At 36.9% G+C, this 15645-nt stretch overlaps 2 protein-coding genes and 1 long non-coding RNA gene across 3 annotated transcripts in view; all 3 read left to right on the top strand.

Annotated features, from left to right (window-relative positions):
* Window positions 1-143: 143 nt before the first annotated feature.
* Window positions 144-1628, top strand: LOC128198356 (uncharacterized). The gene is made up of 2 exons (XR_008251086.1): window positions 144-1121; window positions 1374-1628. It is a non-coding gene; the product is annotated as an uncharacterized LOC128198356 (long non-coding RNA).
* An 8328-nt stretch (window positions 1629-9956) lies between these two features.
* Window positions 9957-12655, top strand: LOC112058511 (protein cornichon). Its single transcript, XM_024099393.2, has 4 exons — window positions 9957-10177; window positions 10248-10360; window positions 11639-11782; window positions 12469-12655. The coding sequence occupies exons 1-4, from the start codon at window positions 10028-10030 to the stop codon at window positions 12494-12496; spliced, it is 435 nt and encodes a 144-aa protein (XP_023955161.1). The 5' UTR covers window positions 9957-10027; the 3' UTR covers window positions 12497-12655.
* Window positions 12656-14225: 1570 nt separating this feature from the next.
* LOC112058475 (UDP-glycosyltransferase UGT5-like) overlaps window positions 14226-15645 on the top strand; it is a 59342-nt gene continuing 57922 nt past the window's right edge. The window contains exon 1 of the mRNA XM_052883367.1: window positions 14226-15129. Within this exon, the coding sequence (XP_052739327.1) occupies window positions 14269-15129 (861 nt within the window). The 5' untranslated portion in view covers window positions 14226-14268. The remainder of the gene's footprint in view (window positions 15130-15645) is intronic.

Genomic DNA, 15645 nt, shown 5'->3' with positions numbered 1-15645 from the left:
ATAATCATAATTATACTAAATCAAAATAAATACTACTAAATTTTCTAGGTATTCTCTAATCATCTTTCTTTTTCTCTTCTTTTATTTACACTGCATATTGCTGCCTATGTGTAACAATCTCAGACCAATTACAAATTGGGGCCTAATTGTCTAACGCAAACGATTGAATTTGACAGTTGAAATCGTACGTTTTTACTTGTCAAACGGCTATTTCGGATTGTGTAAGCCAATGGAAAGCCATCGGTTGGGCATAGTTAGTTCATTACGATTAGATCGTTATTTTTATACGAAGAGTGAATGATTTTATATGATTTGACAGTTATTTGCGATTGTCTTCGAATTGTTTAAAGTTTTATGTTCATGGCCTATGTCAAAAACTTACGATGGGTCTTGAGTCACCTTTGATCGTAAAACGGACAAATTGTGGATGTCCAAAATTCCAAAATAATAATTTATATTTTATTAAATATCTAAAATTAATATTTTTTTCCATTCTAAATCTCTCAATTCAGTCTCCCCGTCCACAGTTAGCATTTTTAGTACGAAACTTTGCGAAGTGTTTAGTGCTTTGTTTGTAAACAATGAACTCTCTTAGAAAGAGTAATAAATAATATATTCTTTGCAATGAACCTTTAAAGTCAAAACAATGAAGTTAATTGAGTGCTATTAATCGATTTATATAGGATGCTGAGACTTGGACTCTGAGAGAAAGTGAGAAAAAGAAGATACACGCTCTAGAAATGTGGTGTTGGAGAAGAATGCTTGCATATCCTGAACACAGTTTCGAAACAACATCTCACTCCTCCAAGAACTGGGGATCAAACAGCATCTTTCTTCCAGCATCCAATGTCTTACACACACTTTCTTTGGACGTACCACACAAAGAGACACTTAGTCCATAGAGCGACATAAACTCACTACCTACGATATTTAATACCATACCATGTTGTAGATTTCTGCGACATCTTGCATGTTGTTGTATCCAATGTGTTTGGATCTGTGTTCCATGGCATAAGTGTGTGGTTTAGTTAAGTTTGCTGGCAAAGTTAAGCAAAAAGGAATCAAATTTCATTTTTAAAAGTATGATTATGGCGAACGATCTCTTTCGTCATCGCTCATAGGTACATTTACATTTTCCATTAGTGCATGCCCACCCTAGGAATCCTAGGATTCTGAGCTACCAAATAGGAATAGGAAATAATAATAGATAAGCCAATGGGTGGGAGTAGAATAGGATAGGAATAGGGAATGAGTCAAAGAGAAGCTTGTCTGTCTGCTATATTATCTTAGTACACAAACTACACTTACATTGAGACTAAATAGCGATGTGTGTATTTTATAATATGCTCAATATTAACAATTTTGCTTTACAGGAGATTTGGAATATGCCCTATAACTGCAGACTCCAATATTGCAAAAAGCACCTGCAATACAGTGGAATAACATATTGGTGTGCTGAAGAAAAGATGGCAAAGGCTTTTAGCTGATAGGACATTGTACTGATGACCCTGTTATCTGGTCAAATCATAAATGTGTGTGTATTATCAAAATATTTGCATAGATTGTGAAATGCTGATGATATTTGATTTGGTCTTTGATATTTAGAAATAAAAGAATACTTACTTTGCTGAGTTTGTTTTGTTGTAGTTTTTTCCAAAACTAAAGCTTTTAGTTTAACATTTTACTATTATTATTTTTTTTACCATTACAATAATTAAATAAAATATTCAAAAAAGTGTAGTTGTAAAAAATACATTTATAATACCTGTGTATGTTTGCCCCCCTGAAGTTTCACCCACATAATTCCTGTTCCCGTGGGAAGAAATACATGGCCTATAATACTCAAATGTGGATTTTTATTGGTAAAATAATCTTCAAAATTGGTTCAGTAGGTCCAGTGCTTACCCCTACAATCTCACGAACTGTATCTTTTTATTACAGTATCTAGACTACTAGTATTCTAAGAATTATGAAAATGACACCTCTGAGGGTGTAATAGGGGTTGGAAGTTTATAAAAAAAAAGATTTTTTAAGTTTATTTATTATAATAATAATAAATACAGTAGACATAGACTTTCAGTTAGACATTTTTTAAACCCGGAAACCACAAAGCTTAGACACTGTTTTGATGATTAGTATATTTTCTTAAATCAGAAAAACGAGTATTACCAAATTAGGATATAAATCTGCTAAAGCCTAACTAGCTACTCCATAGAGGGGCCAGACTAGACACTGAGGGATCATGGGTTCAGCCCTGCCCACTGTACTTGACAACATATTGGCCATACTTAAATGCTAAAGCATATTTATTTTTAAATATGTTTTACCGTAAATAAATTATTACAGATGCTACCTTTCTAACAGCTTCAGTCAATCACTTCAGTCAGGATAGGTACAATGAAGTTACATAGTGAATAATCAAATTTATTTTATAATTAACAAAAATGAGTAAGAATATAGATGGATGGCTGACATAGAGAGCTCCAGGAATTACACACACACACACACACACCACATAATTCTTAAGCTGGCTCAGCTAGTCAGTCTTGTTGTCAAAGCACTCATCTTCATGTCTCTGAGTCAATATCAGTGGTTCATCGTAATAGTCTGTTCATAATAATCAATTTAGTCTGAAATAAAAAAAAAAAATTAATATTTCATACTAAAAGTTAGATAGAATCTTTGAGAGGAAAACATTAGCAGTGATTTCCTGGGTTCGATCCCTGGCTTGACCAATTGAGGTTTTCTCAATTGGTCTAGGTCTGGCTGGTGGGAGGCTTCGGCCAGTTACCACCTTACTGGCAAACACGTACCGCTAAGAGATTTAGCATTTGGGTATGATGCCATGTAGAAACCGAAAAGGGTGTGGATTGTCTTCCTACTCCTAACAAGTTAACCCGTTACCATCTTAGATTACATCATCTCTTACCATCAGGTGAGATTGTGGTCAAGGGCTAACTTGTAAAGAATAAAAAAAAAAACCTGCTCCAATGTGGATTGGTAGTTATGGTGTTAATGTATAATATACCACTATCAGATGTTAATGATAATTTATGTTCCGAAGGTCCTGTGTTTGATCCCCGGCTGGACCAATTGAGACGTACGGCCAAGTGATTTAGCATTCCGGTGTGATGACGTGTAGCAACTGAAAGGGTTGTGGATTTTCAGCCTAACTTGTAAAGAATAAAAAATGAAATAAAACAGTAACATTTTGCTCTCAGTAGAGGATTTTGAATGGTATATCTAAATGCCTAGATAAACTAACTCTGCGAACCCGTTGTTATTATGACACTGTTGTTGGCTGGTGAAGGAATAAAACACCCTAAAGAGCTAAAGAACTGTTCAAATCCTTTAATAATAAGTCTGCTTGTGAAGTCACTCATCACACACTTAGGTAAACCTATGTATATTAGTGCTGACTCATACGAGACTTCAATTCAATTCAATTCTTCTTTATGGCTTTCATTTGTGCCAACTGGGCACTGTTTATCTCGCCAGTGTCGAGTAGATGGAGGAGGCACGATGGAGATTGTTCGGTGAAGGCTGACAAATTTAATTTTGAGAATCTACTAAATAGTTAATATTAAATGATATTATTTTGTTAGTTCTTAACCTAAAACAACACAAATAACACATATTAATAAACAAAATATATAAACAATATTACAATTTGATCTTATTACATTCTACATATTTACATAAAAATCTACAATATGGACTAAACACAAACATTAACAAACATTTAACACTTAAAGGACGAGGGACTTTTGGGGGAAGAACGTCATAGAGAGGATGAAGAAGTCTGGGACAGTTAAAAAGGAGATGAGTGACAGTGCCTTCATCCAAACCACACTCACAGATAGAGTTATCCCTAATCCGGAGCTTGTTTAGATGCACAGGTGTACATGAGTGACCAAGACGCAAACGGGAAATAGTTGTTAGAACCCAACGTTCAGTCATTTTTTGAAAGAAAAACCAGGGACGTCTTGGTATATTTGGCTGGATAGATGAATAATGTTTGCCTTTCACCAATTTTGATTCATTCCAGAAGGACTCCCAGGATCTATCCAGATAAGTTTTTGCAAGGGCAGTCAAGTCTTGTGAAGAATTTTCAAAATGTTCAAGGGAGCCAGTTAGCACAGCAGCTTTTGCACATGAATCAGCAGTCTCATTTCCAGGGATTCCGGAGTGACTTGGGATCCAAACAAGCAAGATGGATAATCCTCTTTGATAACTTGACAGCAGAGCTTGCCTGATCTTTAAGATAATGTGAAATCTTGATTTGCTTTTGAATGGGTTTTCTTTAATGGACAATAAACAACTTAAAGAGTCTGTAAAAATAACCGTCTGTTGAATGTTATGGGACTGTGCAAACAGGACTGCTTCCAATATAGCAGTGGCTTCTCCTGTGAACACAGAAGACTCGGGAGGACATTTGAATTTCAATATTATCTTATACCTGGGAACCCAGCAGGCAGCACCAACGCATCCATCTGGGGATAACTTTGATGCATCAGTATAAATATGCAGATGATTTGACCAATTTTGATTAATAATGGCTTGAAATTTAATGCTAGTATCTGGGGCTCCTTTAACTAGGCCAAGATCTGTGATGATAGGAGGGTTATATAATAGAGCTTTATATGAGGTGGAAAAAAGTGGGTTACATTGGAATTTTGATATAGGATGAGGGAGGCTATTAAATTTCAAGAAGCTATCTAGCAAATAGGAAGAGGAGTAACGACAGTGGGGAGTGCGGGATAATTGAGTTAATTTGGCCCAAAGAGGATGTGATGATAACTGTAACACTTTGCTAACATACCGGTCACAAAGATATTGGCGACGGATAGATAGAGGAGGATCAACACATTCTACCTGCAAGGCATTAGTGGGGGAAGATTTCATTGCTCCTAGAATAATTCTAAGGCATTTAAATTGAATTTTATTTAATTTTTCGCTACCTGCTTTGTTAAAAGGATCCATAACAAACAAACAGTAATCCATATGACTTCTAACTAGGGCATTGTATAATAATTTAAGTGAATATGGGTGAGCACCCCACCAGACCCCGGCAACTGCCCTTAAAACATTAATGCCCTTTTCACATTTTTTAACCACATATTCACAATGAGCCAATCCGTTCAGTCGATTATCTAAATAAATGCCCAGGAATTTGACATTATCTTTAAGGTTGATTGGTTGATCCTCAATACAAATTTGGAAGTCAGGGAGGGATCTTTTCCGGGTAAATTTCACTGCCTGACATTTGTCTACTGAAAGAGACAGACCATGGTCAGACAGCCACTGGTTTAGATAATACAAAGCAGAATTTAATCGACAGGATACTTCTTCTATACTGCCTGAGCTGTAATAGAGGACTATATCGTCAGCATATTGCAAAATGTTACAAAAACTGTTAACAGACAATTCCAAATCATGAGTATATATGCTATATAGCAGAGGGCTGAGAACAGAGCCTTGAGGAAGACCTTTCCAGACTAGCCGGGGGGGAAGAGAGGAAGACTGGTGTTTAACCAGAATGGATCTGCCAAATAGCAGATTACATATGAGATGTACCATCCTCGGAGGAATACTCAGCTTGAGCAGTTTATGCCTGAGTACCGGAAGAAGGACATTATCATAGGCAGAAGCAATATCAAGGAAGACACCCACTAGGTACTCTCCTTTTGTAAAGGCTAAACGGATGTCTGTTGTCAATATGCTGAGGCTGTCTGTAGTGCTCATACCCTTCTGAAATCCAAACTGCGAAGAGGGTAGAATATTTCTGCTTTCCACTATCCACTCCAATCTATTTTTAAGCAGGTGTTCTGTCACCTTAGCTAATGTAGATGACAAAGCTATGGGTCTGTAGGAATTTGAATTTAGAGGATCTTTACCGGGTTTGAGTAAGGGAATGACAATTTGGGATTTCCAGGAATCAGGGATAGAGCCAGATTCAAAACAATTATTAATAATATTAAGAAAATAGGATTTAGCTTTGTCATTTAGATTAGTTAGGAAAGAGTAAGGCACGCCATCTTCCCCTGGTGTTGTATCTTTTAGACCACTGAGAGCCACTTGAAGCTCAGAGAGTGAAAAGGGGGCATCCATTTCATCAGAGGTTGGAGCTGGCGTAGAAGTCAGAAATAAGTCCTCATTGGGGACAGAGGGTGGAGCCAGTTTGTTTGCAAAGTTGTCAAGCCAATCGGAGGGATTATTAGAAGTTCGGTCAACATGGTTAAGGGAACGGCGGAATCTTCTAATATTTGTCCAAACAATAGAGGAAGGAGAACGAGGACTAAGGGATTCACAGAAACCCATCCAGCCTAACTTTTTCTTTTTTGATACAACCCTTTTGGCTTTAGCATCGAGTTTTTGGTAGACTAAAAAATTTCTTAGGGACATACAAGACGAGTATGCCTCCTCTGCAGAGGTTCTTTCCCTAAATAAATCACTGCATTCATCATCCCACCAGGGAGGTGAAAGCATGTGTTTTTTGGGAGGATGTTTTCTTGGGATATGTGAATCAGCCGAACGTTTAAGACAATTTAGAAAAGATTCATAACAAATCAAAGTATTTTCATCCACCTCAAGACTTGGCAGGGAATCAATCGTGCAGTCAACCGATTGGGCATATGCTGCCCAATTGGCTTTTTTAAGTTTATATTTTAAAAGAGGGTCATAGTTGGGAATGGGAAGGGATCTATTATTTAATGAGATTATGATAGGAAAATGGTCACTGCCATGGGTGGACGGCAGCACCCTCCAGTTCATTTGGGAAGCCAGGTTTGAGGAGCAGAGGGAAAGGTCCACTGCAGATTTTGGATTTTGACCAGGATATACTCGACGTGTAGGAGAACCATCATTGAGGATGCAAAGGTTAACATCGTCCAGTATATCTATAAGTAGAGGACCAAACCCATCAGTGGCATGACACCCCCACATAGTGTGGTGAGTGTTGAAGTCACCCATGACTATGACCGGACTGGGAAGAGAAGATAGGATAGATTGGATTTCAGGAAAAACAGAAGAAGAAGGGTGAGGAATATACAGAGACACAAAAGAAATATCTAAAGAACGAACAGCCACAGCATTAAACTGTTGGCTGTGCGGAGGGAGAGGAATTTGGGAATAAGGAAGGGAGTGCCTCAGAAGGATGGCACTACCAGCACAACCGTCATCCCTGTCGTCCCGCAAGCAGGAGAAACCTGGAACCCGAATACGAGAACCTGGAATGAGCCATGTTTCCGAGACGGCAACAATGACAGGTTTGTGCAGATTTATGATGGAAATTAATTCGTGTTTTTTGGAACGTAGGCTTCTACAGTTCCATTGAAGTAGGGTTATTGGGTCCATTATTGAGAATTTTGAAAAGTTGGGATAAGTTATGGGCAACGTTGGGCGGTAGGGGGATTTCGCTACAAGGAGCTATAATATTGACTAAAAATTCTGATAATATTTCTAAAATTCGACCCTGAGAAGGGACATCAACATTATTATTGTTGAGAGCGCAACCATTTGGTTGGGATGAGGAACATTCACCAACAATATTCTGATGAGCTCTTTTGTCATACCCTTTCCCCAGAGGTGCACGGGGTCGAGGGGAGCGGAATATTGTCTGGCGATATGAAGTTGTTGAGGGATGTTGAGATCTGGAGGGAGTCCTAGGGGAAGAGGAAGGCATTTCTTTTGTTACCTCTGCATACGAGGTACGCACAGGGGGGAACTGAGATGCTGCTTCCATGTAAGATATATTATTTTGTGACATTACCAGTTTTATGGACTGCTGACGAGAGAATTCAGGGCAGTCCTTGTCTGTGGCAAAGTGTTTGCCAGAACAATATAAACAAGTAGATTCAGCCTGTGTAACAGGGCATGAATCACCTGAATGGGGTTGAGCACATCTGTAGCATCTCGCTTTGGATCTGCAAGCCAGTTTAATGTGGCCAAACCGACAACAGTTTTGGCACTGTATCGTGGGAAATTTGTACACTTCGACACGGAGAGAGGAGTAGTAGGAGTAGAGTCTTTCAGGGAGCATCTGCCCTCTGAAAGTTACTACAACAGTCTGGGTCGGCACCCATGTGGTTACACCCTCACTGGTGGTTTTCCTATTTAATCTTCTGGCCTTGAGAACGATTCCACAACCAGTAGGGAGCTCAATAGACTCTACAAATTCGTCCATCGTCCATTCTATTGGTACACCTTTAACCAGACCCATCCTGGAAATGTTGTATGTCGGGATAATTGCTTTGTATTTACATAGTGTTAATATTGGGTTAGTCAAAAATGAGTTGGCACTCTGTGCCGAGCAAAATTCAACAATAATTTTGTTACGCCCTACATTTTTAATGCCACCTTTAACAATTGAGTCTATTTTATTTTTGTGCAGAAATTGGCCAAAAGTTATGGCTCTTAAAGAGGCACCAGACGATGGGTCAACTACATCACCTGACACTTGGACAATGAACGGACCTTTGTCATCTAATGAGTATGATTTGGGGCCGTCGGAAAATGATGGGTGAACATATACATTTTGTATGGAAGGAATGGATTGGGAGTCATTGGGTTTTTTGGAGGATGGGACTTCTGCATCCTCTCCGTGTCGTTTACGGGATGGACCCGGGTCTGGGGGCTTTGGAGGCGGATCTATGTCCATCCTTCAATTTTTAAAATTATAGCTACAATAAACTATAATAATTTACCACCACCAAAAGAGTTAGTAATATCTTAAATATCAAATATTTAGACTGTGTAAAAACACAAAAAAGCGCCGAAAAATCACCGAAATCTCACTTACACGTGCGTCAACCAAGGTTACCCGTGAGCGAAAAAAAAAAAAAAACCCATACGAGACTTAGAGATTAACACTGGAATAAAATTAACATGCGAACTTTTCTAAGAGACAAAGGAAATGCCCACCCTCTTCTTTTGCGCAGCCAGGATGTGCTAAATACTTCCCAACAAAGAAATTACTGCTATAACTAGCAGCAGGGACATGTAGTAGACAAGCAGCGCGATCACTTATTAATCGGGCATTGTTGATTGTTCTTCAGTTGGCTAACTGTAACTGTTAACCACTTGTAGTTACGCTAACCACCCTAGCCCTGCCTTGCCTGAGTTAAGGGTTGTTTTAATGAGAAACTTCTTAAGAAATTGACATCGACAAAATTAGATAGAGGTAGTTTTCTTTTTTGTTTACTTTTATATTTTTGATTAACAATAACACAAACGAAGTAAACTTTGCTCCTAAGATCACTATAATTTAGTAAAACTTTGCTCAATTTCTAAATTCTCTTTAAAACCTGAAAAATAAAAAAATTGTTTTGTTTTGTTTAGTGATCTGTGTGTTAAATTAAAATTTCTAATCCACAGGTTATTAATATGCTATGTTTCACCACAGACTAATAGGATACCCCGTTATTTTGACACTAGCCAACACAGACAACAGGGAGATTACCAAATAGTCCAAATAGCCCTTGGTTAAACTCGTTAATTGCGTTTTGTTACTTGAGTTGCATGTACCATTTTCTCATGCTATTTTCTTCAATAGTAGATATTTTTCGTGAAATTTAATGCTTCTTTAATGTTTTAAGTAAAAGAATTAAAATTTTGTTAAAATATATGCATTATTATGGAGTTTGACTTAAATTTGATAATATTATTAACGTTAGTTTCACTATCGTTTTGCATAAACAATACGCAATCTTCATGAAAGATTTCAGTTCATCGTTCACCATCCGGTCTTCATATAATGAACTGATTTACACAATACCAATGTAAACTTACGATTGATCGTTGATCGTAGCCGATCGTATGAATTATACGATCAATGAACTCCGTTAGACAATTAGGCCCCAAGGTCTGAGATTGTTACACATCATTTTGTAATATTTTATCTGCAATTTTGACTGTCGCCATCATTCATTTGTGGTCTGTGGTCGCCATTAGGTGTCAGTCAATGTCAAATCAACGATCACTTAACTTGACGTTTGTGATTTTTGAAATTTGAATTGTTTTTGTAAAAATGGCGTTTAGCTTTCCTGCGTTTTCTTATGTTATAGCCTTAATTGTTGATGCTTTTCTAATATTTTTCTCAATATTTCACGTGATAGCGTTCGATGAGCTGAAGACCGATTATAAGAATCCAATAGATCAGTGCAACAGCCTCAATCCCGTTAGTATTTTACGATTGTAACTCCACAATGGTGACTTGCCTTAAGTAACCTATTTTTTATCAATTACAGTTGGTGTTGCCGGAGTATTTGCTGCATTTAATTATAAATCTGCTGTTCCTGTTGTCCGGAGAATGGTTTTCACTGTTGATAAACGTTCCACTGATCTTGTATCACATTCACAGGTTAGAGGTTATGTTGTGAAAATGAGTAATGTATCTAATTTGCATGAATTTGATTGACTATTACTGATTCTACGCATTTGCAGTGCTGAGTCATTCGAAATTCTATAATAGTTACATGTTATCAATGTGTTTTCTTGGTTTAATTCATGATGGCATTGTTAAATCCTTTACAAAATTTGTTATCTTATCAAGTATGGCTTCATCTGTATATAGATGAAATCTCTTTCAATCTACGCTCTTACAAAACAAATATCAGGAATAAATTTTGTACATGATGTATTAATTATATAATTGATAAAAACCTTAGCAATCCAAATATTGCAAACTTTGCAGCACACTCACAATATTGCTTGTCCGTCATTTTTTTTAATGAATTTACTTTAGGGTGAATGTACACTGTACAGGAAATCCACTATCTTCCTCCTTCACCCTTATGCCACAGAAATGAAATATGCTGCAGTTAATAGAAAATGTGGTAGATATAATAATTTGCACAAAATTTGTTGAATTCACAATTTTCATTTGCACAGAAATTGTGGAATGCCTTTCTGGCTTCTGTTACCTTCAGGGCAAGAATTCTGCCTGTACAGTTTGGCGAGAGTATCTATATGTAAAATAATTGTTATATCTTATCAATAAAATAAATTAAAAAAAAAAAAAAAAAAAGAGAATATACCTCATATTCTCTTGCCCTAAAGGTAACAAGATCTTCTAGGCCAGTATGGTTCAACTTAAACTTCATCACTGCATTCTATGAGGTGTGATTGTAGTCAAGTGCAAGATTTTTAGGCGTCATTATAAAATGTACACTACTAGTAAAACCAACACTAAAGTATTTTTGAATAATATAATTTGAAATTCAATTCATAATGTCAAAATTCAACTTGGCTGGGCATACACAAACAGGCTGTAATTGGGACATAGTGAACTACAGACTTCTATGTACGCACATATACAAAACACTAGCAGTTGCTACTGCTTTGGGTGGTTTGCAGGATGGTGATATTATATCATAGTCCAATAACCAGGTATACAATGATTGCTCAAGCAGTCTCTACTCTCGGGCAGGTACCCCCACCAGCAATCTATGATTCTACAGATTTGAATTGGAATTGTCAGCTGCTCAAGCAGTTGTCAATGGCGGTTTCAAGCTGAGCAGACCATGTATTGTCTGCCTTACTAGTACACATATTGCCATGATAGTTTTTCCAGTTTTCAATAAGTCCCTAACACCTCTATGGATTTTAAAATGGCAGCTAACTGTTATCTTTGTTATAGGTACAATAACAGGCCGGTGATGTCCGGGCCAGGGCTCTATGACCCCACAAGTATTATGAACGCTGATGTATTGACTGTGTGTCAGAGGGAAGGCTGGATAAAGTTGGCATTCTATTTGCTTTCATTCTTCTTGTATCTCTATGGGTAAGTGTTTTTATTATTTAAACTTATTGTCTATTTTGGACCAAAGACCTCCTCCAATGGTAATCAGTTAAGTTTACCATTTAGTAAAGGAGGGTTGGCTATAATTGTAGTAGTAAACAAAATTGTCAACTGTGTGTCAAGCTACGCACAGTATAGGGTAACGTAGATTAAATAAACACTTTAAACCCTTAACCCTTAACTTAATAGTAAGTCTCAGCCCTAAATTGCAGACAGACAGACAGACATGGCGAAACTATAAGGGTTCCTTGTGGACTATGGAACCTTAACTGAACCTGAACAAGTGTGTGAACAGAGGGTTTAATTCCTAACTTGGGTCAGTTTAGGATTTTATATTTTCTAAATTGTCTCAGATCTTAGCTATACCTTGGAAACTTTGTTCATAACACTGCCGATGTTCTGCAATCTAATAAAATCCATGATTGATTTTATTAGATTGTAGAATAAGTTAGTTTATGATCTCACTCATGATATTATAATTTACTGTCATATTGTGAACTGAAAATACTGATTACAATTTAACATGTTATTTTTCGGTATAAGTAATATAATCTATCGAGTGAGATTATAAACTAACGTATTTGACAATTTAACAGTAACTTAAACATTAGTAGTCAAAAAGTAATAGTTGAAAAAGTTTGATCTAATACAGCCATTTCTTTTTTCAGAATGATAGTGGTTTTAATAGCGGTTTGATAGCGAAGAGGAGTGTGTTTTTAAAATTCCATGAAATCATTATTTATTTATTAGAGTCCCCTAAGGAGAGTTATGGTCGAACAAATGCTTGTTGTTGTGTAGACACCAAAAATGTCTAAATTGTGGAAATGTTTTGGTAATAAAATTCTTAATTTTTAACACATTTTTAATTTGACTCCTGCAAGCCCTCCCAAAAGAATTCCTGGCATGCAGCCAATCTCATCTGCAGACTACCCAGTTTCAGCTTGTCCATCAAATCAGAAAAATATGGCAGAGCGGGGAATTAAGAATTAATTTATTACATATTCGTACAAAATCTGGATGTGTTGTGACGAAAAAAAATTTTAATTAGTAGGTATGTTAAGAAATTACATACGTGTTCTACCTTCATTTGTTTGTTGGTAAAAGGCGCACATTGCGTATGGCTTTAGTATATGTAGGTATTTACGCTATTAAACAAGACCAAGACAAACCAATAATGGACAATGGACATGGCTATTGCACCAGAGAACGTTATCTAACTGTCACTCAGATATTTTAGCACGATCGCTCGCTTAACGGTGCTTGTATTAAGATTAAAGCAATAAAAAACTAGAACGATTTTTTGCAACAATAAAACTATAGCAATAAAGAGGAATTAGGTAAGCAGGTAGGTGAAACGACTGTCAGCTGAAACATTCGAAAGAGATACAAGTCGTAGTAAAATTAATTTCCTATAAACCTAATACTCTAATAGGAAAGTACATAGATAATACACTATAGGACACTAGGTAGATATAATTAGTTATAAAGGTACTTTACTCTATTATAATTCTTGCTTATCGTCCAATTACAATGCCAGGATTTTGGTCACGCTGCTTCAATGTTGTACGTTTAACTCTCCAACGATCACTAACAATTAAAAATCAAAAAAAATCAAAAAATCATTTATTTCAAGTAGGCTCAGTTTACAAGCACTTTTAACACGTCAGTTGACTATTTGTAAAGATTCTACCACCGGTTCGGAAGGCAGGTTCTGCTGAGAAGATACCGGCAAGAAACTCAACAGTTGCTCTTTTGAAAAAGTCATACAGTATTATAATTTACAATTGATAACAATTACTGTTTACATTTCTTATAGTTTTACTTCCTGTGTGAAGGTGGAAGCTGATCCAACGGCCTCCAAGCATCTTTATCATTAAGGAACTCATCAATGTTGTAGTACCCTCGACTAAGTAAATGTTTTTTAACACATTGCTTAAAGCAATTAATGATCATGGACTGAGGGTATAACGTGCTCTCCGAGGCACGGTGTCTAGACATCACCAACTGCCTAACTCTGCTGAAAATTCCGAGAATGCTGACTAAGAATTTTTTGGAAGAAAGAATCGCTCAATATTTCATTGCCCGAACCTGGATACGGACATAGAACCTCGTGATCCACAATGCACATAGCTATATTCATGTGCATGCAATCACATAGCTCATTGGAACCACTGAATCTACTAGACCAACGAAGTGTTAAATATATAATTACGTAATAATAAATTAGGTGTGTATGTAGGTGAACTAAATAAAGGAGTAGCTATTTATTTAAGTAGAAAAGTCTTGGTTAAACAATGTTAAAATGCGTTTGTTTAGTCGTTTATGAAGAGTTTGAAATCACACAATCTTGAAACTGAAAGTAGGTATAAATATCAGGCGTGTTCCATATCTATATTTAGGCACTTTTATCCACTGAACAGTGAGTCAGTCCATTGTTTGTGGTAAGGAAAAGCGGTCGACCGGTCGATATGTGTGCAGTGATAATAAAATGTTTTACGATCTTCATATTCTCAGGTTATGTTCAAGGTGCGCGAATTCTTGGACTCTTCCCTCACACCGGTAAAAGCCATCAGATGGTTTTCGAACCGTTGCTACGAAAACTAGCAGAAAAAGGTCATCATGTTACAGTGGCTTCATTTTTCCCGCTAAAAAATCCACCGGCTAACTACGTAGATGTTAGCTTTGAAGGTGTTGCTGATGTCCGCTTAGACAACTTCGATTTAGATTGGTATGAGAACTTGGGTGTGATTAACTATGTACCAAAAATAAGAGACACTCTGATGGTTATGGGGTATTTAAATGAATTAGCAGCAATAGGTGTTAATATATGCAGCAAACTGATCAACTTGCCATCTTTAAATGAAGCTCTCAAGAAAGAATATGATGTGGTTTTGATGGAAAATTTCAACAGTGACTGTATGTTTGGTTTGTTAAATGTGTACGGAAATAAGGCACCTATTATTGGATTGTCATCATGTATTTTAATGCCATGGTCTGCTGAGCGACTTGGAGCTAGTGATAACCCATCACACGTGCCTGTAGGGACGACACCGTTTACTACAACCATGACATTCTTGCAGAGAATGGAGAACACTTTTTGGAGAATATATGCTAAATTATGGTTCCGTTATAGTGTACTGAATGAAGAACAGGCTCTGATAGAGAAGAAATTTGGAAGACAGATTCCTGATTTCGCAAATCTGGGACGGAACATATCGATGATGTTTGTGAACACATACCACGCGCTAAATGGAGTTACTCCTCTTGTGCCCGGACTGGTGGAAGTTGGAGGGATGCATTTGACTAAGAATAAACAAGATATTCCACCGGTAAGTTTTATAATAAAATCGAACTAATAAAATTGAAAGTTTAAAAATAAAAATTGGAGTTTGTTTTCAAAAAACAGGTCAAGTGCGTGTCGGGCTACGCGCAGTGGTTCTGTCGATTAAATTAACATTTTAAATTTAAACCCATAAAATGCAGAAAAAGTTTAAAAATGCCACTAAACGAGACCACGTCATAAACCAATAAATCATTTATCATCCATCTAATACCTTCAATCATCAAGGAATCAAGGATCAAGGAACCTCGATATCCTGAGCAATCCCCCGTAGGCCCCCATACCCTGAAGCGATCTACAAAGAACTAATTTGAAGTGTCACCTACTTTTAGATCTTTTTGAAATGTCTTTAACTTTCATGTGGTGACTTTTTTTCTCGGTCGTCTCTGATGCCCGCCTAGACGGGATGCCCTAGGCAATTGCTTTAGTAGCTTATAGGATAATCCAAGTCTGTCTATAAGTAAATAGTCCATCAACGTTCAGCTGAAACTGGGCCGATGGCATA

This window comes from Bicyclus anynana, chromosome 9 (assembly GCF_947172395.1).
Source record: "Bicyclus anynana chromosome 9, ilBicAnyn1.1, whole genome shotgun sequence".
Lineage (NCBI taxonomy): Eukaryota > Metazoa > Arthropoda > Insecta > Lepidoptera > Nymphalidae > Bicyclus > Bicyclus anynana.
This window is presented reverse-complemented; position numbering and strand designations above follow the sequence as displayed.

Bases quoted from the DNA above. Each gene is read 5' to 3' on its own strand.
- LOC112058511 (XM_024099393.2), top strand. From the start codon at position 10,028: ATGGCGTTTAGCTTTCCTGCGTTTTCTTATGTTATAGCCTTAATTGTT. The intron at 10,178-10,247 runs GTTAGTATTTTA...TATCAATTACAG, and splicing joins AGTGCAACAGCCTCAATCCC to TTGGTGTTGCCGGAGTATTT. The intron at 11,783-12,468 runs GTAAGTGTTTTT...TTCTTTTTTCAG, and splicing joins TTCTTCTTGTATCTCTATGG to AATGATAGTGGTTTTAATAG.